This window comes from Anoplopoma fimbria, chromosome 3, assembly GCF_027596085.1.
Source record: "Anoplopoma fimbria isolate UVic2021 breed Golden Eagle Sablefish chromosome 3, Afim_UVic_2022, whole genome shotgun sequence".
NCBI classification, from domain to species: Eukaryota; Metazoa; Chordata; class Actinopteri; order Perciformes; family Anoplopomatidae; genus Anoplopoma; species Anoplopoma fimbria.
This window is the reverse complement of record NC_072451.1, coordinates 17,086,457-17,113,791: the sequence shown is the minus strand read 5'-3', so window position 1 is coordinate 17,113,791 and position 27,335 is coordinate 17,086,457. Positions and strand designations below refer to the sequence as shown.

Below are 27,335 nucleotides of genomic sequence, written 5' to 3'. Positions count from 1 at the left end.
AAGGAGTTCAGTTATCGTTTTTGTTATAACATGAACTCACATTCATCTGAGCACATTGTAGAATCTGTGGTTTGAAAAAAATGCAATGTTTTAACTTAAAATATAAAGAAATGTTTGAATATTAGAGCAAAAATATCATGTTCTATCTTAAATAGACCTCTACCAGACTTTTACTTCAAGAAAGATAGGAAACAAGAAAATAATCTTAACTATATTCAGCTATTTTCCATTTAATTAGCCATGTTAATGTAATCATTGATACTTTACAGCATTACTTCAAACAGTGATAGCTCATACTTGAGTGCAGATCGCCGGTCTGTCAATTGTAGAATCCTTGAGAATCTGCTAGAGGCCTGGATATGTTGTGGAAAGCCCATTGCAAGATGCCGTCAATGGTGCCCTGCTGAGGAACAAACACAGCAGGATCTATTGTTGAAGAAAATATCAAGTCCTGGTGGCATCATTTGGCAAACATGTACAGTTTGATGTCAGTGACAATGATGATGTCACACGACAACAGTATTTACTGGTTTATTACTGCAGTAATATCAGGTTAAATTTTTTGTTTTAGGTCATTCTGTCAGCACATTTACATTTTCTCAAGGTAGATTAAAAAGGAGTAAACTGAAAAGTGCAACTCTTCCTTTCTTTTACCTTAATCTTTTGAATGTCTTTGGCTTCAACAAACTACAGACTTACATGGTTAATTAAAAAATGTTTTTCAACCCTCACTAGTACCTTAGACCTTTTAATATATATAATACCTTTTTTCTTTCATTCATATTCTTCATAATGTTGACATTTTCGTAGATACAGATGCGCTGTTTTGTGAAAATGTGAACTAGACTACAGCTCAAACACTATCATGACACATCACTAATTGTTTGGTCCTCATTTTACCTTCACAACTCATTCCCTGTCTGTGTGATAAAAAAGTGCAGCCACCTTGTGTCTGATGTTATATTCATATCATGTCTACATCTGTGTTATCGACATGTAACTGAGCCTCACTCACGTCTCCCAGGATGGAGTCCAGTTCATCTTTATGCAGGAGGGGCTCAGGGACGGAGGAGCACTGATCATGTACGAGTGTGTTTTGAACCCCTGGGGCGAGCTGGAGACACACACACACACACACACATTCATGAGAGATTACACAGATTACACTCAATCATATTCAGAGACACACACACACATGTGCAGACATACCTGTAAGCCTCTGGATGATTCAGCCTCCTTCTCTGAGGAGCTGCCCCTGGGACGGGAGCAGGACGAGCAGATGGATCTCCCTCTATCAAACACAAGCACACTGTGAGTGAGTCAGACTGTTTTCTGTGGTGTATAATGTTACTATCAAATCAATATTTGATTCCCAACACTGAGGAGGATTACAGAGGAAGGTTTGATGATCTACTATACATGCTTTAGGAAATCTTGAATTTCTTTTCCATTAATCACGGAGAAACACTGAGAGACGCAGTCAATAAGTGGTGATCGCATGAGATCATCACCTGGATTTACATAGGTTTCAGATGTCATCCGTACCTCAAGTAGCATTTTGTAGAATCATTGATCTTCATTTACAGTACACGTTATGCTGTACACCCTGCTGCAGCTTTTACAATCCATTAGTCACCATTAGCTAGGCAATCATCACACCCTTAATGCAAATTGATGATCAATACTAACACAAACAGGAATCCAGAGGACGGACTTTGCCAGTAGGGATGTATGTATGTAAAAACTGATGCATAGATGAACCCACCCAGGCTGAGATTGGAATTAGTCAAGCTTGTGGGAAGTATCAAGTCGTCTTCTGGTGAAGTCTCATTATGAGACATAGTACTGTGATAGAGGAAGTGAGGAGTGGATGTCTTACCTGGTGAAGTGGCAGTGAATGTGGAAGTGCTGCAAACACTGCAGGCAGTGAGTCAGGTCTCCTCCTTCTATGTGACAAACACCACACACCTCCCTCACACTGAGCAGCTCTCCACCTGAGCACTGGATACACATTTTAGCAAACACGACTTTATTTGCAAGTAGCAGTGACACAAAATTACAATATGAGCAAAGGGAGTTAAAAGCTAAATAAGGTTTTAAGTGCGACAAAGTAAAGACTGCAACAAACAGAACATCAAGTCTTCACCTGGTTTCTGAGCTCATTCATAGAAGCTGTGACACTGGGGAGAGACGAGGATGACAGCGAGGAGAGGAAGGAGACGTCTATGATGGAGTTGCTTGAGTTCGTGTTTGTTTGCTGGGCAACGAGTGGCTGTGACATAAAATATGATGACCATGAGCAGTACGAGAAAAACTGATCTCATACTTGACTGTTTAAATTGTATCGTCAAATCATGAAGACTTAGAGAGGAGCGAGGGGAGCAACATCCAACATTAAAAACATGGAAATGACTGGCAATGTGAGGTTTGATAAAGGAAGCAGATCATTAAAAGTTATTTATATCGCCTTTGTTTCTCAGTAAGTCATAAATCAATAACCATTATGATCCAATAAAAAAATATTTTACCATGTCATGCGGAGATTTTCATACAAAAATTAAACACAAAAATGAACCTCCAGACATGTAATGTGTAAAGTCCATGTAAACGTCTTTCAGATACTTACTTGTAAAGGTATTTGGGCATTCTCTCTTTTCACTCTGTTTCCACAGCACCACTCACAACGCCAAATGCCACTGCAGATTAAAAAAAATGTGTAACGTTAAAACCTTATTTTCAGAGCAAGAGTTGAAAAAAGAAAGGCATCCCTTAACACACAAACAAGCTTATATATAACAGTAATATTTTTCACCTTGGTATAGATGTGATTGGAGGGTCCAGGCAGTTCAGATGAAAAGCTTGAGGGCAGCCGTCGCAACAAATCAGCTCCCCTCCGTCCTTACACACCGAACACTCATCCTCATTGTATTGAACCTACACTCTCAGAGACACAGAACAAAGTAAATGTACACACCTGCAAAAGGGAAGACTGATTGACTGTGAATGAATGGATGCTGACTGGATCCTCTACCATGCACGTGGTTGTCTCCCCCTTGTGGTGAAACACCTTCTTAACAGCTTTGGACTCTGAATGTCCATTTATATCCTCTGACTGAACACAGGAGTAAAAGTCCCCACCAACTTCTCTGGTACTTCCTGTTGAACAAGAAAGACTTAAAATATTTTCTATAACCATATATTCAGTGCTCACACTGAAAAATGTTACTGTTCCTTTGTCTTCTTACATCTAACATATTTTCTCTAAATCAGTTTATGATTCAAACATTCACATTTAATGGCAGTTGTACTAATATTTGTAACTATTAAAAAAAACAGTGGCTTACCATCTGAGCCCAACATCTGTTTGACATGTATCGTTTCTGTGGCTTCATGGCTGACTGGCGGCTCAGTTAAGGAGGAAGACAGCGTGACTTGTCTCTGGATGGAAGACGACACCGCCTGATCACCTGTAGCAGGACAAAGGTTAAAAGTTTTATACCAATAAATCATTTTCTGTATATATATGTTGGAATATGATTTGTAATTACTGTTACCAGATGTTAACTGTGGGGCTGAAGCTTCACTCTTCACTCTGTACAGCCTCACTTTACCCCCTGGGGAAAAAAACATATCTCATCAGGAGAGTAAACATTTTGTTGAGTTTAGTTTGTTAGAAGACAGAGGCAGAAGAGATGTATTATGGGAAATAACCTGGTCCGTCACTTGTCTTGGCATGATACTGTGGATGCAGATTGTTTGAGTTTGTCTCTTTCTCCCCGTGGCTCCTCTTCTTGATGTGAGGAGTTTTGTGGCCTCCAGAGGATCTCTTCTCACCTCTGGAACCTGCAGCGTCCCATCCTGTCAACAAAATGTCAGCAAATGACAGAATAATAAAGACTCATAAAATTGTTCTTAATGTCATAATCCTAGATAGCGAACTCTGTTCTGAAAGGAAAGGGAGGATAGGTAACAGCTGGGACGGGAAATGAAAGCCTCTACTTCCAACCAAATTACTTTCTACAAATTTACAAACTCTTAACTCTTCAGAAAATGTAACATGTAAAATTACAGACAATTGTATTATGAAATTAAATATTAGTCTTTTTTTATGCTTACAGAAAAAAATCTCAATGTGTAGATTCCTATACCATGGATCAATCTGGGTTTTATAAGACTTAAGAAGCATGTTTATTTATGATAAACTTGGCAGAAAAAATCTATTAAATAAGGAATTTCATACGAGCAATATATGTTTGAGCAAAATGGAAAGTAAGCTACTCATCTGGACAAAAAAGCAAGTTCCAGCATATACATTGCAATCAAGTTGAAATGATTAAACAGACATACTATATACATTTGACAAATATTTTGGTGAAACTTTAAATACACACTCGAGTGGAGGTTGGTGAGCAGCGTCTGTAGCTTGGGGTAGCTGTCCAGGTTGTAGTTCTTGGATAAGTTGCTCCAGAAAGCTTGGATGGTGGATCTGCTCTGCTCCAGGACCCAGGACAGGAGGTAGTACATGGCCTTATGGATCCCTTCTCTGCCTTCCTTCTCCAGGGTGTCCTATGAAAACAACAAGAGCTAAGTAACCTCTGCAGTAATAATCTAAGCAGGCGTTCCAGGATTATGATCTGAATTACTTTGTGGACAACAGGAGAGGTATGTGTTCGACGGTTGCACAAATTGCAAAATGCTTGTAATCAAAATGAAAAATATGAGTGGAAACTGCTGACATTTCCAATCAAAATGAAAAATAAACAATGAATTCACATTTTCATATTCTTCGCTTACCTTCAATAGTTGGTCAGTGATGATATTTTTGTCCACCAAACCGTAAACGAGAGGGAAAGGGTCGTCTACAGCCATAGCAATATCAGTCCGCATCTCCCTAAGTAGGGAGCGAAGGTTTGTGTCCCGAAAAGCTCCCGTTCTGGACATGATCCGCTTTGTGTCTAAATGAGATCCAAAGTGATCCAGACCTTAGAGAACCGGAGATCATACAAGAGGAACTCCGGATGGAAGAGGTGTGTCCTTCTTAGATAAGCACATATTGTACAGGTTCATTGTTTCAAGCTGATAATAAATAATTCGTGTTTATCTGTCATGTTCTTTTTTATACGTCATCCAGTGTTTTTGTTTTTCATCTATGTTTATACAGTATGTATATCACGATACCACCATGTATATGTACACTGATGCCACTAATTTTGACTGGCGGAAGTTTTCAGAAACTCCACATTAAAGGTCTCACCCTTGAGGAAATCAAACCGAAGCCACCCTGGACCTCTTGTCTCTGTGGAGTTCATGTGTCCACTAACATAACCAACTGTCTCTGTCCACCTGATGATCCTCAGGGGGATCGAATGACGAGCTGTCCATCTAGGGGAATACCTGTCCTCTTACATTAGGAGGGCTGAGTGCATGCGACCTGAAAACGTCACAGTGACAGTTTCCTTCTTAAAAGGTTCTTTCCATCACTACTTCCCCTTAACTATCAGGTTTTCAGACGCTGTCTCACCACAGGGACCTCAGGTTTAGTGCGATAATTATTGGTGTGCAATAGGCAGGACAAATGAACACTGTAAACAATTAACTGATTGACAGATTGATTATATAATTACTTGATTGCTGTTGTTCTCAGCATATTTGCCTTTGTTTCAGTTACTGTTACACATTAGACTAATACAAACAAAATATAAATAAAATCTGCAGCACACATAGCTGGACTCTAAATTGCACGTGTACCCTGCCTTTGCCCAATGTCAGCTGGAACCGGCTCCAGCCAGAACCCGACCCTGAACAGTATAAGCGGTTAAAGATAATGGATGGATGGATACACATAGCTAGTTCTAATGCTAAATGCTAGCATTCTAGTGATAACAATAAGCGATTCACAGGCTGATTGGAAGGGTAAATGCTATCATTAACGACAATTAAAAACAGTAAATTCTGAATAGATGTTAAAGTAGTCCAGTAGTTCACATGGTTATTTTCAATAGTTCTTAATGTGACCTATTAACAGAGTTTTGTATATTTTGAACTGTGCAAAAGTCCCAAATACTCTATTAGACAGGCAGGACGTCAGAAGAATGCAGCCGTCGAGTCCAAACCAATGAAATCAACATTTAACCCCGTACAATTTCAACAGTTAAACCAATCATATCACGGTGGGTGGGATTGATGTTCAATGTTGAACCCCACCCCATATTGGCTGAAATCATGCCATTCATAATTTTCCAGGATAGAGGCACCTCAGCATAAACTCTGGGGTTTATTTACTCTTTTATGTGAGTTCATCTTTGAAAAAGTTTTTTCCAGGGTGGCAATCTGATTCACCCAACGTGCAAATTGCACCAGAGTGCAGCCAAATACGATGACTGAATACAACTAATGTCACTAAAATAGGAATCTGGCGGTTCTCGACTGCCTTCCTTCCCTCCAGCAGACCCAGCACTACGTCCTGGTCCTCCAGTAGCCTGGTGTTTGTGTTGGCATGCAGTGAGGTGAAGCTCTCCCTGATGGTCTGAAGGTCATATAGAGGCATCAGTATAAACATTAGACTGTTTCATAACCAGTTAAAAGTTCCTCACAGTAACTTTGATCAAAAGTAAGCCTGTTGTCAGTTATGAAACATCATCTAACTGACAACAGATGTAAGCTTTTACGACTTTTCATTATATTATCCATTGGTATTATCCCTTTGAGATAAAGGTAATGTTAGCTGTCAATTTAAACTTGACAATGCGAAAGTGGGCTATCTCCACATATAATATCCAGTCACTGACCTTAAATTGTAGAATGATGATTAAATAACAGCAGAAACCAATAGTTTTCAAGTCATACAATTCAATTTATAATAATTCTATATTACCAGCCTTACCTCTTGTTGTGCATTAGAAGGCCTACTCAAAGTTATTAAAATTAGGTTTGAAGATAGTTAAGACCATACACCTTATGGAATGACGTGTTGAGGTAGCTTATTTAACATTTTACAACAATATGAGCCGAGACATTATCTTTCAGTGACTTAAAAAAATGTAACTAGCAATGTGGTTAAAGACATAAAAACCTGCTTGTGTGAAAATTCATTAAAGGCTAGCCTCTTCTATATCTCTTTGTTAATTGTTAATGCTACAGGGATGTAAAACTGTGTGTTAGAAGTAACATATTTAGACTCAATTAATAAAACCGGGGAAAAAGGAAAGATTCAATAGATTAGACCAGTTTGCTAACATGTAAATGTTGATGGTTAGGAGAGTGAAGCCCTTTAATCTGTAATTTATTAATCATTTAACATTATTACATTATTCATACTGGTGAACAAGGACCACTTCTACAGAGGGACGTTCACAACATACATATTACATTATTATATACAGTGCAGTGCATTACAGTGGATCGTTATATGTGTATTACCGGGATGAAGGGATGGAGAGACTGGGAAGGAGAGGGGGTTTGAGGGAAACGGGAAAGGGGGAGGAGAGGTTGGAGGGAGCGGGAGTTGTGATAGTAAGTTTTCTTTTATTACTTCGTTTTTTTTAACCACAGTACAGTTTGTTCTAAAAAAGTTAAACCCATAGAGAGATAGAGTGCGACATTTTCACAGCTACTGTTAGGTGAACCTACTGAAAGTTGACTCTTGTGGGAATATCAAATGAGATACATTTTGTCATGAGATGCTATAGAGAGATGCTATAAAACATTCTAAGATAGTCGACCTCCTTCCAGAGTGTGGAGACTCTGAAGGGCAGGCCAAAGGTCAAAGGTCAAAGGTCAAAGATCAGATCAACGTGCATGCGTGCTGCAGACATTCAGACGTGTTCGGCCATCTAGAAAAATGGCCGACCCCCCACTATTTCTTCCTTCTATATTTAGGCATCATTTTTGGTGCTTTCCCTTTTTATATATAAAAAATACAAAACATAACAGCGAAAAGAACTCCGTTGGTTGTCCCGTTTTCCTCCTTTTTCATTCTTCCAAAACAGTTTTTTTGCTCATTTTCATTTTAACATTTGGTTGGGTTTTTTTCCCCTTTTCTCCTCCAGTCACTTACATATTGACAAAGTATACAATATTTTACAACTGAACAAGACTGAAAGATAACATTTGATTTGTCCAATCAGATACAAGGCCCACATCCTATATCCCATTAGAGAAGTCAACTGGAAGCTAGCCAGTAGTAAGCAACACAACAAGCCTATGGTGTGAAGGGAGCTGTCCGATTTCAGCTCTGCACTAACATGAGCACCCGCCTTCGGGGACAGTAGGCTCTACTGGTTTGTCCAGCTTGATGTCGATCACTGGGAATTGTCCAGTTAAGGAAAAGTCTGGTGGATGAGGAGAAAAAGTAAAATATTTTGAATGTACATTACAGTTAATGGGTAATGCATTCAAATTACAAGTAACATTGTAAATAGTATGTACATACAGGTCATATATGAAATACTTGCTGGGCACCTTTCCCTAGTAAAAAAGATAAATGATTAAATGTGATCCCAAAACTACATAAGTTTTGCAGTATTTAATCATCATCTTAAAATCATACACACAACGATTTCATAGCCACAGCTATGTTTTGTTCCAAAGAGCAAAAGAAAAAGAACAAAAGAAAAAAAAATGCTCACATTAGTAATTCTCACAGCACTGTACTGTGTTTGCTTGCAATGTAACTTTGTTACCCCATTTACTCATTCCTTTTGTCTTGTTACCGGGTAATAATAATATTGTAACCCTTAACTATTAAATAGATACTCTAATATAAAAAAATACTTACTGTATAGTGTAATTTACTTCTGGTCCCTCATAAACCCAATATTACATCTAACACTCTTATTCCCTAACCGGTTTCCTGATATATTTGTACCCAGAAAGTATTTTATTGATACCCCATATGTGCTAAATAGCAACACTGTAATTTTCTGCTGTAATCTAGAGTCAAATGCTGCAATTATCAAGCAGCTCGAAGTATAATTTCGTATGTTTCTATAAACTAATTCACATTTATTGATAACTATTTATCTTTTCAATCAGTCTTCCATCTTTCATCACACATCCTCAGTGTCACTTCCCAGACACCCACTATGTGGTGCTATACCGTGCTTCCACACCACCTTCCTGGCTCTGTGCATTTCCTCTTTACTAAGCAGAAAAGGTTTAATAGCTGATGCCTCAGTAGACAGTGGGCTGGGCGGTCTGTTTGTACTTGAGCCAACAACCACTAAGAGATTAAAAATAAATTGTCTATTTCTTGGTTTTGTGGCTCTCGGCACAGTGAATCACAGTGGCTGTAAAGGATACTGCCTTCAGGATTTGCGTCGTCCAAGCTTTCCATTCCAGGTAGGGCTGCTGCAACACGGCGAAACAGCTAGGAGGAGAGAAAAGGAGGAGGATAAGATGAGGGGAGAGGATCAAAAAACATTTAATCTCCTAATTAATGCAAAGTAACATTCCACTGTTTTGTGGAGCCTGCAATGCAGCGTCAAGACTTCCTCCATTTTTCCTTTGTTTTCTACTTTTGTCCTGTACCCACTAGGGTTGGATGTGCAAACTATCCACCACACTTGTTACTACTTTTTCCACATATTAACACATAGAATATTTTAAATATTCATGTTAGTGACTCAATCACCAACAGAGAGGAATGACAGAAAAGCTGGGAGCAAATGACGCCCAAAATGCTGTGAAATATAGTGAAACTGCAGGGATCACCTGTTTGACATTGCAGCCTGTCTTGGCACTGGTCTCGATGAACATGACGTTCAGCTCTTTGGCTCTCTGCTCTCCTTCCTCAATCATGATCTGCCTGCAGGAAAACAGGCCAGGCTCAGCATCACGGCGTCAAAGGAATGTTTATTTATTGCTTACATGTTGCTTTGAACAACACTCTTTATGCTCAGCTAATGAAAAATATCTTCATGTCAAAGACTACATAACTGTAGCTCACCTCTTCTCTTCCAGATCTGTTTTGTTGCCGACTAGCATGATGATGACATCACTTCCTCTCTCTGTCCTGACATCATCGATCCATTTGCAGGTCTGCTGGAATGAGTTCACATCTGTGGAGACCAGACTCTTGTTTTAAATCCAGTCGTTTTTTTTGTGTTAGCTGTGTTAAAGTCCCATGTACAAATAGATTTTCTTTACTTTGTCACACAGATGAAAACATACAATACATACATGCTCACAGGTAAATTAGCACTATCTCACTTGTTATGTCATAGACGACCACAGCTACTGTAGAGTCTCGAATGTAGCTGGGGATGAGACTCCTGAAACGCTCCTGTCCAGCAGTATCCCACAGCTGCAGCCTTACCTGCATTTACACACACACACACACACACACACACACACACACACACACACACACACACACACACACACACACACACACACACACACACACACACACCTTCAGCGGCTGCTTCAACATTAACCATCGTACTACATACAGACTATACAGATGTAAGGCCTCATAAGTACACATCCAAAGGGTGGGATAAGCCAGTATCAGCTTGAGAGCAGGCTGCCAGAGCATAATATGCTGACAAAGAAATAGAATTAATACCAGCTAAAGAAGATGATCCATGCGAAAGGCTTTGACTTCCTAGGGCTAAAAAGCCAAAGCTATTACCAGCTGAAATAACCTTAGGATAATCGTGTTACTCTGTGAAGAGAGAAGTAATTAAGCAAACCAAATCAAAGATTATTGAAACCAGAGTGGAAATTGGGCCATTTCTTATTTTGCATGGTAACTGCCTAAAACAAGTACAAATAATTAATTAATCTTTACACATGTAACTACAAGTGAATTTTAAATGACAATCAAGGCTCCATACTGTTCGGTCTTCCAGGTACATTGTCTTCGATAGGAAGTCTATTCCAATGGTGGCCTGCAGTGGAGAAAGAACAAAAGAAGGGGGGGGGGGGATAATCAGTATTGCCCAGACTTTAAAAGCTAAATGTCCTCTGCTCCATCTGTTGCTCCTTGCAGATTGACCGTTGTTTAAATGAAGGAAAACACAAAAAGCTGTTAAGTTAAGAAAACGTCCAATAAGCACCGAAATTGAATCAGACTGAAAAACTAATTTCATTTGTATTCCCCTCAGGGCTCAATCATTCAGACTTGTTATGTACCTTACTTCAAGGAAAAGCAAGGGACAGAATAATCTGTATTCTCTTTTAAGAGCGTACTAATTAAATACTAACTTTTCCTTTTCATAATTGCATTGATTACATTCTTAATTTACTTATTTATATGAACCCTGGTTTGTTATTTGTATATCAAGCTGGCATTTTTGGAAAAAAGAAACATCGTTGTAACATTATTTAGTTGGTAATCTACCATACCATAGAAGGCTTTTACATGTGTGTTAAACTTGTGTTTAGTCACATTTTTCCATTTATTCAAATCTGATCTCAGAGGACGATAAATGAACACATTGTTAATACATTTTGGCAAGAAATATAGAAATAGAGAGCCGTCACCCCCATTACTTCTTCAGTACAGTTATTGACCATAGCCAGTCATCATTTCATGCATTCAATTCTTTAATATAAATGTATATGTTTTCTGATGTTTTTGGTTCTGGATCTGGTCCGAGTCTCACCTGATACGTGTTGTCGAAACTGTCGTACATGAATCTAGTGATGAGAGACGTTTTCCCCACTAGAAGAGAGAACAGAGGTTGTTTTTTAAATAAGTGTTAGTTCAGATGCATATAACATTCAACAACAGCCACTGTAACCATCACTATCAAACTATAAAAGAGTAAAAACCATTACATTGAAACAAAACCATAAGCCATCTCATGTACTTTAGAATCTGCCTGATAATTCAGCATGCAACTGTCCTCACAAGATAACATTGTCTAAGTATGAAAGAAAAGGAGCTCAAAAAACCTTCATAATATAATTATTTTCTCTGATGGTAACATCTGTTTTCCTTCCGAGGCAAGGTAATACACTTGATTGTACATTGTCTGTCATTAAGTGAAAGATCAGAGATGTAAAAGCTGATTTTAAAGATATAGAAATTTATAAACATTAGTATTTTAAATGGATTTAGTGAAAGCATGAATCATTTTTCACTTTGCTGAAACAGATTTGTAAATGTTACTCAATATTAAACCAATGTGAAAGAAATGTGAGGTGATAAACAATTTAAATAATGGGAAATTACCTGCTTTGATCAGTTAAAAGTGGTCAAAAGTTTTTCTCAATTTCATGATTTGAACAATTTGTCGCTACCAAATTACTTTTATTAGCAATATTATCTTGTGTTTATTTGTGTGTTGTGCTGTTTGGTATGTATTTTGTTGTTGAGTTTGTGTATTTGTATAAAGGCCCATCTACGGAGGGGCATTGCAAACCAAATGGGGCTATAAATGCTGTGGTATGTACTGTATATATAAACATAAATATATATTGAAATAAAAGAATAGTGGTAGATTTATTCTGTTAACAAACAGATTGATAGATCAAGGATTTTTTTCAGTTCTATTTGCTTTTATTCTCTATTCTGTCTTTTATTATGGTGAGGAAAATGCTATAACAGAATTGCAGGGGGGGAAAAATAAAAATAATCATTGATCACAAAAAAATGAACGAGGCCATCCTTAAGCAAACAAATCCAAAACAAATATATATTTAGCAGCGTGCAAAAGCTGGATGGGGACTTCTCAAGAGGATCAAGGTTAGCCTTGTGAGCTGGATTCTTATTTACATCCTACCCAGCACCATCTTTAACATCATTTTTTTTTTACGTCACATCTATACATATGTGAGGACTGGACTTTTCCAGCAGGCCCCGGGCTCTAATGCAGAGTCTCTCTATGCAGACAGCAGTAGTTTTGAAGCCAGCGAGGGGCAGTGGCCACACCAGGCCTCGATTCAGCACCATGGACAGTAACATTGCAGTGCAGGCCACACAAACACACAAGGAGGCTTGTAGTCGACACACAGCCTCCTGATATGCAGCAGTCTCTCACACACACATACACTGGAGCACCACAATGTATGACACAAACAGCAGTCAGGCTGTTGCATTATCAGGTCTAGTTAATTGCATTCTGCTGCTGTATTTGATGGGATATGTGCTCCTCTGCTGCCACTCTGGATGTCTGAACACGTATTCAGGCGGCTTTACAGCAGTAAACCATTATCGATCAGCACCTCCCGAATTTGTGCCATCACATCAAATCACACACACATACACAGTTATTCCCACCCCAAATAGATGGCGTATTGAACAAATAGTATAACGTTGTGGTGCTGCCAAGCCCGTTATAATTTGGTTATTTGTGTCACCGATCCGGAGACTGCGAGCTTTAGAGATGCTTCAGACATCGCCAGCCTAGGGTGTGTCCCGAACTGACACATGGGGGGGGGGGGGACTGTTTATTATCTTCTCTAAATAGATTTTTAAAAAAACCACACAAGACATGGGGGAATATATAACCCACTAATCATGTAATGGAATAAAGGATTGTGCATGTTGTAGAAATAATAAACCGGTTATTTGTAAAAACAGGCTGAGCATATTTGTCGGTCACTGCAGCACATCAAAACATCCGAATTCATATCGCCTGCTCTGATGCGAATTATGGCCATTTGCGACAACTCGACAATCCTCGAGGATATTCAGCACAAAGAGCAGTTGTTTTTGAAGTGATCATGATAGTTACATTTAATCCAAGAGTGAGATTAATATGCATGCGGGTTTTTTTTTTTTCTTCTTCTCCTTCGGTTAATAAGATCTTCTACAGTCACAGATTGTGCCAAAAGGTGCATGGGCGTCAATTTACCCAGAGCCAGTCGGCCACATCCTCAAGATTCAGCAAAAACTTTACAAATCAACAAGAATTACATACATGGCCTTCTACGTAAATGCATGTTTAGCATAAGGGGAGGATAACATCGAATCTCTCCAAGATTTGACTCACCGCTCTGCTCGCCCAAAAATACGAGTTTAAATTTCCTCAGGGGGTTCCCCAAATCTCCTCCAGCTGACATGGTGGCAGATAAAGAGCTCAACTTGGATTATTTGATATGTTCTTAGCGCTCGGCGTCTCCTAAGGGTTGTGGGTGCGCAGGGGGATCCTCCTCTCCTCACAGAATGATGGGAATGCAGCTCAGCATCCTCCTGTCAATTTAGGGAGCCTGTGCGCCTGCGCGACCTCACCTTTTTCAATCCGTCACCTTTCTATAGGAAACGAAACGACACTGTGGTCTTTATGTAGATAGAAGATGATGAAACATAATACATAAATGTGAATACATATTTTGTTGGTTACAGTGAAAGCATACCAGTGGTAGACTACATTCACTCAAGTTAATGTGCTTTACTTATTTGAAGCTAATGCTGCCTTATGCTACTTCGCCCTACCTTAGATAAATATATACTTTTTACTTCACTATACATGTATTTGATTGACAGCTATAGTGACTTTACAGATTAAAAATGTTATGATAAAACAGTTCATCATCTTATAAAATGTGATGCATTGTTATAGGCTAGAAAAATGCCCAACACTGTATTAAGTATTTAAATTAGAGTCGAAATTATGTAGTTTAATCGATCAGTTGATCTACAGATACATTTTGTACAACTTAATGTTTAGGGTTTTTTTAAGCAAAAAACGTTTAACAATTTGAACATGTCACCTTTGGCTTAGTGAACTTGTAACATATATTTTTTACTTCTAAAAATATATACATTTTAAAAATCAAAATGATTAATAGATTACTTTAGAAAATAATTATTCTTCCACCACTGCACATCTCACTCCCCTTTTTGATAATTAGAATAATTAAATAACTTCAGTTTTAAAAAGAAGCCCACTCTTACTTTCTTTACACTTCTTAACATTACAGCACTAAGAACTGAGTGAGGATATTAAGGGGCATTCTAGCTATTTAATATCAGACATCCATTCATTTAGGGTGACATAAGGGAGGCAGGTTAAAACAAGAATGGTCAAAACTGATGCAGGAGAGGCAGAGAAAAACGGTTTTTAACTCCCCAAAGGTCAAACTTCAGGAAAACCCTTGATCCTACAATTCCCATAATGCAACTGGATAACATCATTCATTATATCCTCTCCTCCTGGTAAATCCCCCCGCCCCAGCTTTTATACTTCACACCCTCAGTTTGTATCCAACACATGATTACTTGAGGGAGCACATCATACAACTGTTTTCACGTGATTAGTAGTAATTGACTTTGACATGTAAAATCAGTGGATTGCACCTTGACGAATAAGATATTATAAGAATCCTCTGAGATCTTTATGCAGTCTTTGAATTGTATTTAATGTTTTATGTGGTACAGCTGTCAGATTACAAATATGATACCATAAAGCTTTTTAAATGGTAGTGTTTTGTGTTTGCAAAAAATGGATGTAAAGGAAAACTGAATGCATAACGTGGAAGCATTTATTTGTCAGTGACTGGGATGTAAACAAGTAATAACGGTAATTACCACTTTGTTTTACAAAATAATGCATCAATTATGCATTTTCAACAGAATTTTATTCCGCTCCCGTTAGTTTACAAAACATAAACAAACCAACATGTCATAATTTTCTGCAAAAATGTCAAATTCAACCTTAATGCTAATGTTCAAAATCGAACAGCTCTGCCTCCTTCTCTTTCCAGAAAGCAAAGCTGCGGTCGATGTATTTACAAATGTTTGTGTCACTGCCACAGTCATCTGGAGCTGCAGTTTGATCTATAACTACTTCTGGTACGAGTCTGGAATCTGACAACAAAGACGAGGATGATGGTAATGGTGATGGACAGCGGCATGGTCCGGAGTCCCCAAAGAAGCAAACTTTGATGTCCTCGAAGCCGTCGCTCCACTGTCGACTCCCGGCCCGGATCTCCTGGAGAACAGCCTTGTGGAAGTCCCTCACCAGCTCCCAGGAGAAACTACCAACGTGGTCAAAAACTTCGAAGCAGAGTAGATGCCTCATCTTCCTCTCCTCGGGCGACAGCTCTTGCTCTAGGATGTGGAAGTATCCCAACATGAAGAGGTCAAGGGTCAAGCTGTCATGCGTCACTGCAGCACCATCTACATCTGGCAGGAATTGCTCTGGGGAGAAGGTTACACGAGGTGGGGGCTTTTGTGAGGAGTTAGAGGAGGACAAACAGGACTTCTGTGCACCTTGGAGTTGTAGTCTATTCCTCCAGGAGTTTAGCATCTTGTCCACAGCACCTCGTTGTTTGCAGAATTGAAACATGGAGGTGATTTTCTGTTTGGGTGATGCTGCGGTCACTCTCACTGAAAGCACTTCTTGTCCCTGTCTCTTTCTCGCTGCTCTCACTGATATAGCATATGCAGATTTCTTCCAGTGGCTCAGGAACAGCACCACTATACGCTCTTTCCTTAAGCAGGTAGTCTCCATCACAAGTTTTTTAGGAGGATCACATTGGCTCACCTCAACATGGAGGCCTGTGTTGGCATTCTGGTTGTCTACTCCAAACACTACCTGGCTGTTCAAGCCCGGGCCTCCTTTCACAACCCCAGCAAAGGGATAAATACCACCGATCTGACCTTCAAAGTTGGATCTGAGGTTTCTGACCGACACCCCAGACTGTTGAATCTCCCTCTCCACCCTCTCCCTGCGTGCTCTGCTGTAGCTGTTGGTCTCCAGACGGTGGCTAAAAGCAGACACCATCCCTATATGAGGAATCCGACATCCGCTGGAGATCTCACCATGTGATTGCATCGTCTCTTGGCCCGGCTGCACCAATCCCTGGCCTAAATCAATACCTAAACCATCTCTTACACCCTGGAAGTACCTCATCTCCTCCATCATGCCTTCCACGATCCTCCTCTCACCCCCTTCCTCTGTGGTTTGTGTCAGATTAGCCACCAGCAGCGACATACTCTTAACAATCTCTGAGACACGACCGCACCACCCTGGCAAGGTCAGGTGCATTTTCCCCTCTGCATCCATCTTTTGTAGGACCTCTTTGTTAAGGGAGATGTTTACGATTGGATCAGGTAAAATGGCCCTCAGCTCCTCGGTCAGCCTGGTCAGCTCCAGCTCATAGGCCTCGCAGCGTTTCTGTAGTGAAACAGTCTCGATCTGCTGCTGCAGGTACACCAGGTCATCCTCTGTTAAGAGCTCACCAAAGGGCCCCAAGACTGCATTGTGGGCTTGGGAGTACTTCCAGCCATCCACTGGTGTGCAGTCACTGCTCATGTCCTGTTAGAGGGACAAACATATTTCAGCAAACAATCCTGAGAGATGTTGATTTTGTCAATGGAATAACATTTGAAATATTTTGCTTTCTTGTCAAAAGTTAGACGAGAATGTTTGCCTGTTCAGTAGGAAGCTCCAGTTAGCAGCCAGGAAAAAGCTAGCTTCTAATCTACCTTTTGAAGAGAAAGAGATTATGTGTATTTCCAAAAATGTTGAACTATTTCTTTAAGAAAGTCCTTTTAAAAAAATTAAGTCATTTGATGAATTTAAAGCACTCAGATTGGACTGACATATAGTATACTCAGGTTTTCTTCACTATATCATTCCTGCCTGTTTTGATTCAGTTTAAGACGCACATTTTTCAATCTTTTTGTACACTTGAGACATTTTACACTACGGAAAACAATAGACACAAAACATGCAAAAGGAACTTCATGAGCCACATTTATTTTCTTACGCTTGTTTCTCTTAAGGCTCTGTTGTGCTCAGTTGTCTTGTGTGTTTAATGGCTTCTCCACACTTTGGATTTGACCTACATTTTTGCTCTATGAAAGAAACCTGTTTGTTTATGGAAAGTCTGTGCATCTTATACTTTACGTTTTATTTTGTCACATTTCAAATCATGCTTACCTGGGTCTTGTTAAGTCAAAGAATGTTTGCATCGTTACAGACTCACACAAAGTAGATAAAAGTACACGTTTACCTGTCTCCTCTGTTCCTCCTCATCCTGCAGCCTGACCTGTAGCTGCCGCACCATCACCTGTCGTTTCCACTCTGCTATGGGGCGGCCGGCTTCATCGTGAGTGGGCACCAGGGAGTCGATGTCGGCCAGGATCACATCCACAATTGGTACCTCCTCGAACAGCTCCTCACCGTCAAGCTTCTGTCAGCGTTCAACCATGTAAGACAGGAGGAGAGTCAGTGCTAAAGCCGGATTTGTGAATATAACACACAAGTGTATGATGCTCCTCTAGTTATGTGTTGGATTATCTATAAAATTATTATATGTGCACCAGTGGGTCCTAAAAGTCATACTAAATCAAGTAAATACCTGCTGTATATGAAAAATAAAACAGCATTCATTTAATTTAGGTGTTTATCACTCAGCCTTGATACACCCTTGTCATTGTTATTCGTTCATGAATGTTAGTGATGTCATGCATACCTCAACCCTACTGTGTTAGCATCTTAAAATAAGATGATGAAATAAAATCTTAAAATAAGATGATAACTCAGATGATAAACTGAAAACATTAGAGATGGAGTTTTACAAGGTTACAAGATTACAAGGTTAGAGGGTTTCATTTAGTCATTGCACAACAGGTTTCCAAAATGAAAAACAGTTTGTAGGCACATCAGCTACATTTGAAAAATAGACAAAAAGCAAAAATATATTACATGCTGGAATATAAATTTGCTCTGAAGTCTGGTGGTATGACAGCTGATGCTTCTAGCGCCCCCCTGAACTTGGCCATACATATCCCATGTCAGTCTGTAATGTTTCCTGTTACGATGCTTCCTCTGAAACATTAACAAAAACTTTCTATCTTAAGTTTCCTTAATAAGCCGTTAATAAGCTTTCTCCACAAGGATGGAGATGAGTGATTACCATTTCAGGTTGTTTGTGATGCTGATTCCCAGGAACTTCAAACTGTTCACTTGCTCCAATTAGGCTCCATTGATGTAGGCAGGGGTGTGTGTCTTTTCTCCCCATTTTTCTAAAATTAACAATCAGCTCCTTGGTTTTAAATACGTTTAGCAGTAGGTTCCTCTCTGAGCAACACTCTGCTAGATTGTTGATTTCTTCTCTATATGAACTATTAAGTTGTTTGTAACCGACCAATGACGGAAGAGCTATCTGCAAACTTAACAACAGAGTTCACTTTATGTCGGTGGTTGCAGTCGTGAGCCTAGAGCTTTAACAGGAGGGGGCTGAGCAAACAACCCGGGTTCCAGTATTTTCAACCATCTCACAGAATTAGCATTAATTAGCTAGCACAGGGCCTTTAAAACAGGAAGATCCACATTTATATATTCATATATTTATCCATATAAGGATTGTTTTTTTTACAGTAGAACAAACTTCACACAACATCATATAATTTTCCACCCATGTACAGTATTTTTTGTTTTTGTATAAGACCTTGTTAATTATTCCCAATTATTCATGAAAAAATATTAACGTTTTTTACTTATTTATTATACTTCCCTGTGTGATTACTTATTCATTATACTTGTTTTGATCTTGTTTTCTACTTATCTCTTATTGGTTTGTTTGCACTATCCACTCTGCTGCCGTAATCCTGCAAATTTCCCCGCTGTGGGACTAATAAAGGATTATCTTATTTTATACATTTTCTTATACTCTCCCACTGAGTCACCGTTTGTCCAGTGAAGACCGCAGTGAAGCCGGCGTGCCTCAGTGACTTAATAGACTTCATGTGGGACATCAGGGTGAGATCCCTCTCTGGAGGCTTTAAATGGCTGAACGATGTAACCACTGTAACAAACATAACAAAGTCCAATTGTCAACAATTCAGTTTTAAAATGACTATGTTTTTTTTTTGTTTTTTTTTACACAAAAGGTATTAGTTATTTGTAAAATATTGTGTCGTTGTACACAATGCAAACATTGGCCTCTTTGTTAATCACCTGACGAGGCCACCTGTACGTGCTGCATGGAGCCTGTGTTGTGTTTCTTCAAAGTGGCAGCAGGGGTCAGAGAGGAAGAGGTCACAGGAAGTGGGGAAGGGTGGCGAGGCAGGGGGAGCACCTCCTTCACCGGCTGCTAGGGACACACACAGCAGGGGTGAACAATGATTAAAGGGACAGTTAATCTTTGTTTTGCTTTCATTCACATGTTATAATGAGAATATAGCTTAGTCTTGAGTTTATTTGTTTCTCTAATTTCTATATCAACAGTGTTTCTGAGAGATCCAGTGATTCATTTTTTTTTTGGTGCCTGCATTGCCCATCCTTGTTTACAACATGTAAGCCCAGTGATGAATGAAAATACAAAATACACTGTACAGCAGTGGTCCTTGCAGACAAATCTGGTGGAGATCTGCGCTCTTTTCAGCCAAACTTTCAAGTTACAGTGTTTGACAGGTTAAAGTCTCCTACTGTTATTTCAGTTCCTGAACTGATGATTGGTCACCTTGTTGTTCTCCATGTTGGCTCTGCTCATTCAAGTCTGCTCATTCAAGTCCAGACTTTCAAAGCAGCAGGAGCTCCTCTTTCTGAAACTGACAATATGAATAAAATACAGTAACAAAACCATATAACATGAGCAAAAGAGGACCCCACCTGGAGAGAAATATGACACAGAGCATTGAGTATAAAGGATTTCAAAGTAATCATCTAAGAGACTGAGGCCCCCTTGATGCCATACATGCTCAATTCAACACAGGCCACAGCTTGTAGTAATTGGAAGAAAAATAAAAAGTGGTGAAACAGGACCCCGGTCAGTGAAGGTAGCGTAGCCCACACAGAGTGCAGGAGAAAGTGTGTTAGAGCTTGGAGAGACTTGATATCCTGCTTCAGGTAACCTTACTGATACACAGGACATTCTAACAAGCGCCACGCCATTCAATACTACGCAGACAATTACAGTGTTTCTCCCAATTAGATGCATATCGCCTCGTAAGAAGTCAGATTCCTTGTTAGTGGTAGCTAGCTTTGTTTACACTTTATGTCAAACATACATTAATATAATTTTGGAGGATGATGTTAAGTTAATTTATCATCTAATATCTTCAACCCCTTTGATTGGGGAAAGCTTTAAACACATTTGAAGTGTTTTTTATTTTTTGCTAAATGCATTGTATAACGTGCATTTGTAATTTACCAATCTAATGCTTTTATTCCACCTATTACTAGCAGAAGTTTGCAATATACTTTTAACTGAAACATTGTGTAATTTGTCTTATGTTGTTTGTCTGTAACTGATTGTTATTGCTGAGCCAGGACACTCCTAAAAAAGAGATTTTATTTTATATCAGAAAGGCTTTGCTGGTTAAAGAAAGGTACAATGTCACCTTTCTTAAAACATGTTACATAATTATGTGAATTTTACTTTATTTATTTATTTTAAGAACGAAAAGAAGAAAGGAGTTTCACTCTGCAAATAGCTCAACATAGATTCATAATAGTTTTTGTCATATGTCAATATATTACTTTATTCCCCTTTAGTTCCAGATGTCCCAATTTTTCATTCAAAATCTGATATATTATTTATACATATATATACAAATGTATATGCATGCAGTACTTACAATATGGTCCAGAAACTGAGGAATCACCAACAAAGTGAGAGAAGATTATTGCTATAGGTTTAAAAAAAATTAAGAAAATGTAAACAGAAAGGAAAAAGTAACAAGGCAGAAAATCCAGAAGGTGTTGTCTCTTTACTCTGGAGCAGCCAATAAACATTCAGACCAAGGACCAGCATCACCAGGACCCAGACCTCGGACAGGGGGCCTTCTTAGTATGCATAATTAAATAAGTGGGATAGTATGACCTGCACCTGGAAGTATAGAACAATAGCTCTGTGAATGTATGTAGGAGAGAACATACTGTTGGCTGATGGGGCAGGCGTGTGTGTGTGAGTGCGTGTGTGTGCTTGTGGTTGAACACCTTCTAACATGCTCAGATGTGTGTGTTTGTGTGTGTGTGTGTGTGTGTGTGTGTGTGTGTGTGTGTGTGTGTGTGTGTGTGTGTTGGTGTGTTCACACTTATGACACAAGATGACTAGGCACTACATCCACGGCTGCTTGACCACTGATTCCTGTAGCATGAGTTAGTGACTTCTTTTGGCTCACAGATTTGGCTATTTAATGTGTATTATTGGTTTCAGTTGAACATTTCGTTGCTATGACAACCCATACTGCCTAGTGCCTACTCCCTAAGCTAACACCATAACAAGTATTTACACGCACACATCAGTTATCTATTTCTTGTTGGAGCATAATGCTTTAGTACTTGTTTTACTATAGCTGATTTGTGATTGTTAATTTGTAATTTGTTGATTTATTTTTCCTACAATCAATTGATTGCTGACAAAGCTAGCCAGCTAGCCTAGCTGTGGCTAAAGCATTGCTGACGCAACATTCTGGGCTGACTGTGACTTTATTTACTTTAACTATACTCTTTTTACTTGTGTCATTGTGTGCTATATATATATATATATATATATATATATATATATATATATATATATATATATATATATATATATATATATACGTATATATATACACATCTTGGACTTAATCTTGATCTTCACTAGCGACATTTTTCTCTGTTCCTTCTTAGGTTTATTTCCTGGCATGAAAGACAATCCAACCAGTTTCCTTGATTGTATTCATTTATTTAAAAATGTTTGGATAAACTCTCTCTCTATGGCATCTGTTCTTCTCTAATTTGCAATTACTAAAATTATATTTTCTGTCTAATACTGTTTCTACAGTTTCCCTTCATCACAAAGTTTTTCAAGGCTGGCTGCTGTCTTTAAATTCTATGGTAGTGTTTGGTTCTCTGCATAGCTGTGTACAGTACACACAGTGACTGCAGGTAGACAGGTAGACAGATATATTGAAACAGACACACAACACATGATTAAATATTCAACATTCATTACATATAGAGGCAGACAGTTACCTTCCCAAACGTATTGTACATCAGTAGTGTGCTGTAACCTCAGTGTCTAATGGGAGGTGGCTGACCCTTACTCAGCCCAGGGCCTTTGTGTCGGGTCGAGTATTTCTGCCTCTGTTAAGAGGGGATTAGTCTGTCTGACCCTGCTGCATCTGAGCACATGGGGAGTAGAACATAATCAATAATGGAAGGCTGCACAAAGAAGAACAGTCTCACAAACGCGTTCACATGTGTTCACCCTGAGCAAAAGTACAGACTGTTATGCAACAGACATGGGAAGAGCATGATGTTATGTTATCCATTTATTATGTTCAGCTGTCAGCAAAAACACTGTCCAGTTGGGGTCAGGTTTTTTCCTACTCTTTAGTACATATTAAACCGGTTGAGATTTGGATACTCCAGATAAATACATTACCAGGTTCCTGTGCCTCTGTTCTACTTATGCTGTGGATATTAAAAATTAAAAATAAGAACAGACCAGATGTAATGATCCCACTTTAAGAAAAAGGAAATAAGCTTTGTAAAAAATAAAGATTTCTTAGCTACTGACTAATCTGGCACATATATAATAAATACATTTTCTCATCTAACTCTCAGCAGCAGAGCGAATAACCATATTTGCCAAAAAGATCCAAATCAAAAGGGTACAGAGCTAGATAATGCAGGCCTTTCCGCTTCTCCAGGAATACATGTGCATATTTCATGGCATTCAGTTGCTTGTGGCGTATAATTTTTTCTCATTGAAGAGCAGAGATGAATGCAGGATCATGAATGAATTGTCATAATTCTGCCATGTAAGAAGTCAGCCCATTTCCTCAATTAAACTGACAAATTGATATTTAAACTATCTTCTGTGGAAAATAATATTCTACAGTTGTTTTTGTTATTTTAATCTTTGAGATATATGACCGACACACTTGCAGCCTGTATTATAGCTTTTTTATTGTAGATGTCAATGTACTATATCTGCAGTTGGGTCGGTCAATTGGGCAAAATCATCAAATAGCAGTATTACAAGATGATAAAAACTGGGCTGCAGACTTATAATTAGCACTGAATGTAAATATCTACTCGTCCATGTACCATAATATGAGGTCTCTTGTGTGCCATATTGTGTGCTGATAATACAATTGCAAAAATTGATAAAGGCAACAATCAAACACATCACTCTAAGATGTTGCAATGTTTTCAACACTCATTTATTTGTTTGCCTTATTATTTTCTTGACAACTTTTGTTACGTGTCCACAAACATGATAAAGAACTCCAGAACACTCAAAAGATAAACGTGAGCACTGAGATTAAGACTTCATCACAGGCTAAGACCGGTTTCTGCTTCTGTCAAGCAGCTCAGAGCAAGAGTGGCAGACCTGGGATCACCTACCCGGTCCACGGTGGCCACCTCACCCACACTGAGCTGAAATGTGCAAAACTGATCCCTGATCAGCACTCTTAACTCTGGGGTGACCCTTGACGAAGCAGCAGGCCAGTTATTCTTATTCATCTTGGTATAGAGGAAGAGAGAGTTAATATCATCTGTGTGATGAGACCCAACACAGAAAATCTCCATTTATATACAAGACAGAGCCGAGAGGAAGGTTTCCAGTTAGTCATCACAGGGGTCATGAATGACAATACTTTACAAGCAGCACTTCGGGGGCGGGGAATGCTGTTGTCATTAGCAAGCGGTAAGGCAGGAGAGAGGGACAGAGGACAGCAGAAGATAAGTGGACCTGCATGCTTAGATCCAGAGCTATGACAGTTAAAAAGCAGCCAAATATAAATTAATCAACTCATTTACCTTTCAACAATTATTGGCCAGTGCATCAAAGCTGTCTCACAAAGTGTTTTTTTTAAAACATGATACCGTCAAACTATAAGGGCTGGAAGCATTGCGAGTCATTTGCCAGTTTTACACAAAACCATACGAAAATCAATGCAATCTTGAGCAGTGTTGTTGGGTTTCAGAATCTAATCTTCTCCCTTCAGGACAGGGTTGTAGTAAACACAAACCAGTTTTTTTCCATACATTCCTAAAACATCATCATACAAAAATCATATTAAATAAAGATGTCTTGTGCATAAGTGCAATATAATTTAAGACCATAATTAATCCATTCTTCTACACTTAATAAATAAAACTTTCTATTTGTCTTCTGTTTCCGCACACGTTCATTTTCTATATATATCTATAAGCAACAAAGTTGATTACACCAAAATGACCCAGAAAAAATGATGTTATCACAATTATTTCTTTGCCAACAAATAGAATATTCTTTTCAAAATAAAAGAAGCTCCATGTAGCAACAAAGTTAAATGTGAAATATAATTTTGAACATATTTTATGGGTACTAGGCTGCTTTGCTCAACAGGTTGGTTGGCCTGTGGCGTACAGTCCTGAGTACGTTCAGTAATCTGATTATAAATCAGGTTTAACAAAAAGATGATCGTTACCAGTCCGACAAGAAAGAAGAGGAAAATTTGGAGAGACGAAATGGTTGGCTGACCACGTCTTTGAGTTACAACAGAAGAAGTTAGCAGATAATATCCTTTTAGATGCAAATGAGAAAATAGAAAACATAAATTATATCCACCTTAAAAATTCTCTCTAACAAAGGCAACTTAGGTTTTGTTGCCTTTTTCCTTCCAGTAATTATATTGATTTCAAACCAATATTTGGGGTCATCTTGGTATAATAAAAAATAACATAAAAGCATCTAGAAACCATCCCTGGAGATTGAAGTCATAACAACACCCCGCTAATCATACTGTACTGGTTTCTGACACAAGCCTCAAGATGTCAAATATCTAGACTAGCAGCTACAGTACAAAAGCTAAGAGGGGGATTGCTTTTAAATGCAACATTTACAGTAGATGACAATGAGATATACGCTGTACTGTTACAGGCTATACCAACATACTCTATAGCATCATTGATAATATTCACTCTCCGAAACATTAATATAGATCATCAATATAAAAAAAAGATTCACAGCATCTACTTTTACTCTACATAAAATCTTAATCTTGGACACGTGTAGCTAACTTTAGTGTTGATGTCAAAGACGACGATGAAGGAGGGAGAGAAGAAAAAGAGGTGAAGAAAGGGAGGCACTATCTGGTGCTTGGACAACGCTCTTGCCCACTCAAAGCAACCTTCAACAGATTTCAGGTCCATGGTCAATAACAACTTTCCATTTAGCTACTAAAGGAAACTTAAATAGTCAACTTATTTTCTGTGGCGACTCTGCTGGCCCGTAACAGACAGATTAAGTGCTTATTTGATTATGGTTGAAGGGCCAGTGTGTAGGATTTGGCGGCATCTAGCGGTGGGGTTGCAGATTTCAACCAACAGAAACGTGTCCTGTATGCTAAGCGTGTGTAACTACGGTGGCCACAACAAAAACACAAATGACCTTATTCAGAGCCAGTGTTTGGTTTGTCCGCTCTAGGCTACTGAAGAAACATGGTGGTGCAACTCAGCAGACTCCATGAATAGAACCTTCTACCTACGTAAACATAAACGGCTCATTCTAAGGTAACAAAAACACGACAGTTCCTATTTTCAGGTGATTATACACCAAAGAAAACTATTATTATTTCCATATATTCCAACAGATCCCCCTTAATGCCACACACTGTACCTTTAAACTAGCCACATACAGAACAGTAGTCCTCCTGGTGTAGTCTATTTATCATGTAGACAACCTGGGGTTAATTTGGGTATAATTGCTAAGTTTTTAGTGCAATAGATTTGGGGAAAATGTTTATTCGCTCTCTTGCCAAAAGTTACATTTGGAGATTGAAGAAAAATCAAATATCCCAAAATTTTAGACCAGATACCTTTATATCAATATTACAACTAATTGTAATGCTGACCACAGGTGTTTTCACAATATGTTTCATACATTTTTCTGATAAATAGTCATCAGTAATGTGGATATAATGACTTAACAGCTAGAACAGTCTGGAACTCTCGGCAAGAAAGCAAATAAGTGTTTTTCCCAATATAGCAAACTATTTCTCTAACATCCTAAGTATTTGCTAACACAGCAGACCATTGGACATTGATTTACAATAAAATGAAAATAAAAACTTTGGTCAAAATAACTGAGTAAATGATACAATACATAAACTCAATACAGACAATAAAGTGCCATGCAACAAAACTGGTCAGTGGTCCTGTCACAAATAAATAACAGTGCAAAAAACCTATAATAGCAACAATAAATACACTTCTCCATCATGGTTATACCCACAAGGGATTATCAAAAAAAAGAAAGAAGCAGATAACGAAAATGACATGAGTTCTCTCTCCTGATTATTTTTGCCTTAATCTAGTTTTCTTGGAATAGGTTAAAGAAATAACGACACAGGAACAACAACGTACCATTTTGTCCTAACAAATCCCTCATGCTACTTCAATGATAAAATGACTGATCTGTTTGCTATCTAAAAACAATGCAGTGAA

The 27,335-nt window shown here is 38.7% G+C and overlaps 3 protein-coding genes across 4 annotated transcripts; all 3 read right to left on the bottom strand.

The window, feature by feature from the left end:
• Nucleotides 1-309: 309 nt before the first annotated feature.
• Nucleotides 310-4,941, bottom strand: aire (autoimmune regulator). Its single transcript, XM_054596722.1, has 13 exons — nucleotides 4,795-4,941; nucleotides 4,392-4,566; nucleotides 3,724-3,858; nucleotides 3,555-3,614; nucleotides 3,345-3,467; nucleotides 3,032-3,156; nucleotides 2,813-2,934; nucleotides 2,627-2,696; nucleotides 2,147-2,272; nucleotides 1,880-2,001; nucleotides 1,210-1,309; nucleotides 1,016-1,114; nucleotides 310-400 (listed from the first exon to the last, which is right to left on the bottom strand). The coding sequence occupies exons 1-13, from the start codon at nucleotides 4,939-4,941 to the stop codon at nucleotides 320-322; spliced, it is 1,485 nt and encodes a 494-aa protein (XP_054452697.1). The 3' UTR covers nucleotides 310-319.
• Nucleotides 4,942-8,238: 3,297 nt separating this feature from the next.
• Nucleotides 8,239-14,013, bottom strand: LOC129089003 (ras-related protein Rab-6B-like). Of its 2 annotated transcripts, XM_054596310.1 has the most exons (8): nucleotides 13,944-14,013; nucleotides 11,610-11,668; nucleotides 10,839-10,892; nucleotides 10,210-10,315; nucleotides 9,947-10,058; nucleotides 9,712-9,805; nucleotides 9,301-9,367; nucleotides 8,239-8,303 (listed from the first exon to the last, which is right to left on the bottom strand). In XM_054596310.1, exons 1-8 carry the CDS (start codon nucleotides 14,011-14,013, stop codon nucleotides 8,239-8,241), a joined length of 627 nt encoding a protein of 208 aa, XP_054452285.1. The 2 variants fall into 2 exon arrangements, with proteins under 2 accessions (XP_054452285.1, XP_054452286.1); XM_054596311.1 differs by lacking the exons at nucleotides 9,712-9,805; nucleotides 9,947-10,058; nucleotides 10,210-10,315.
• A 1,601-nt stretch (nucleotides 14,014-15,614) lies between these two features.
• espnlb (espin like b) lies at nucleotides 15,615-24,368 on the bottom strand. The gene is made up of 6 exons (XM_054596721.1): nucleotides 24,249-24,368; nucleotides 19,863-19,998; nucleotides 19,592-19,710; nucleotides 17,914-18,093; nucleotides 16,830-17,213; nucleotides 15,615-16,712 (listed from the first exon to the last, which is right to left on the bottom strand). Exons 1-6 carry the CDS (start codon nucleotides 24,366-24,368, stop codon nucleotides 15,615-15,617), a joined length of 2,037 nt encoding a protein of 678 aa, XP_054452696.1.
• Nucleotides 24,369-27,335: the final 2,967 nt, after the last annotated feature.

What these genes read in the sequence shown, in the direction of transcription:
- aire (XM_054596722.1), bottom strand. Translation starts at nt 4,941, where the DNA reads ATGTCCAGAACGGGAGCTTTTCGGGACACAAACCTTCGCTCCCTACTT. An exon ending in AGCCCCACAGTTAACATCTG is followed by an intron (nt 3,468 to 3,554) that starts GTAACAGTAATT and finishes GTCCTGCTACAG; the next exon opens with GTGATCAGGCGGTGTCGTCT. An exon ending in GGGAGACAACCACGTGCATG is followed by an intron (nt 2,935 to 3,031) that starts GTAGAGGATCCA and finishes CTGAGAGTGTAG; the next exon opens with GTTCAATACAATGAGGATGA.
- LOC129089003 (XM_054596310.1), bottom strand. Translation starts at nt 14,013, where the DNA reads ATGTCAGCTGGAGGAGATTTGGGGAACCCCCTGAGGAAATTTAAACTC. An exon ending in ATTTTTGGGCGAGCAGAGCG is followed by an intron (nt 11,669 to 13,943) that starts GTGAGTCAAATC and finishes TCTCTCTTCTAG; the next exon opens with TGGGGAAAACGTCTCTCATC. An exon ending in TGTACCTGGAAGACCGAACA is followed by an intron (nt 10,316 to 10,838) that starts GTATGGAGCCTT and finishes GTGTAAATGCAG; the next exon opens with GTAAGGCTGCAGCTGTGGGA.
- espnlb (XM_054596721.1), bottom strand. Translation starts at nt 24,368, where the DNA reads ATGAATAAGAATAACTGGCCTGCTGCTTCGTCAAGGGTCACCCCAGAG. An exon ending in AGGTGGCCACCGTGGACCGG is followed by an intron (nt 19,999 to 24,248) that starts GTAGGTGATCCC and finishes GTGTGTCCCTAG; the next exon opens with CAGCCGGTGAAGGAGGTGCT. An exon ending in CGTACAGGTGGCCTCGTCAG is followed by an intron (nt 19,711 to 19,862) that starts GTGATTAACAAA and finishes TGTTTGTTACAG; the next exon opens with TGGTTACATCGTTCAGCCAT.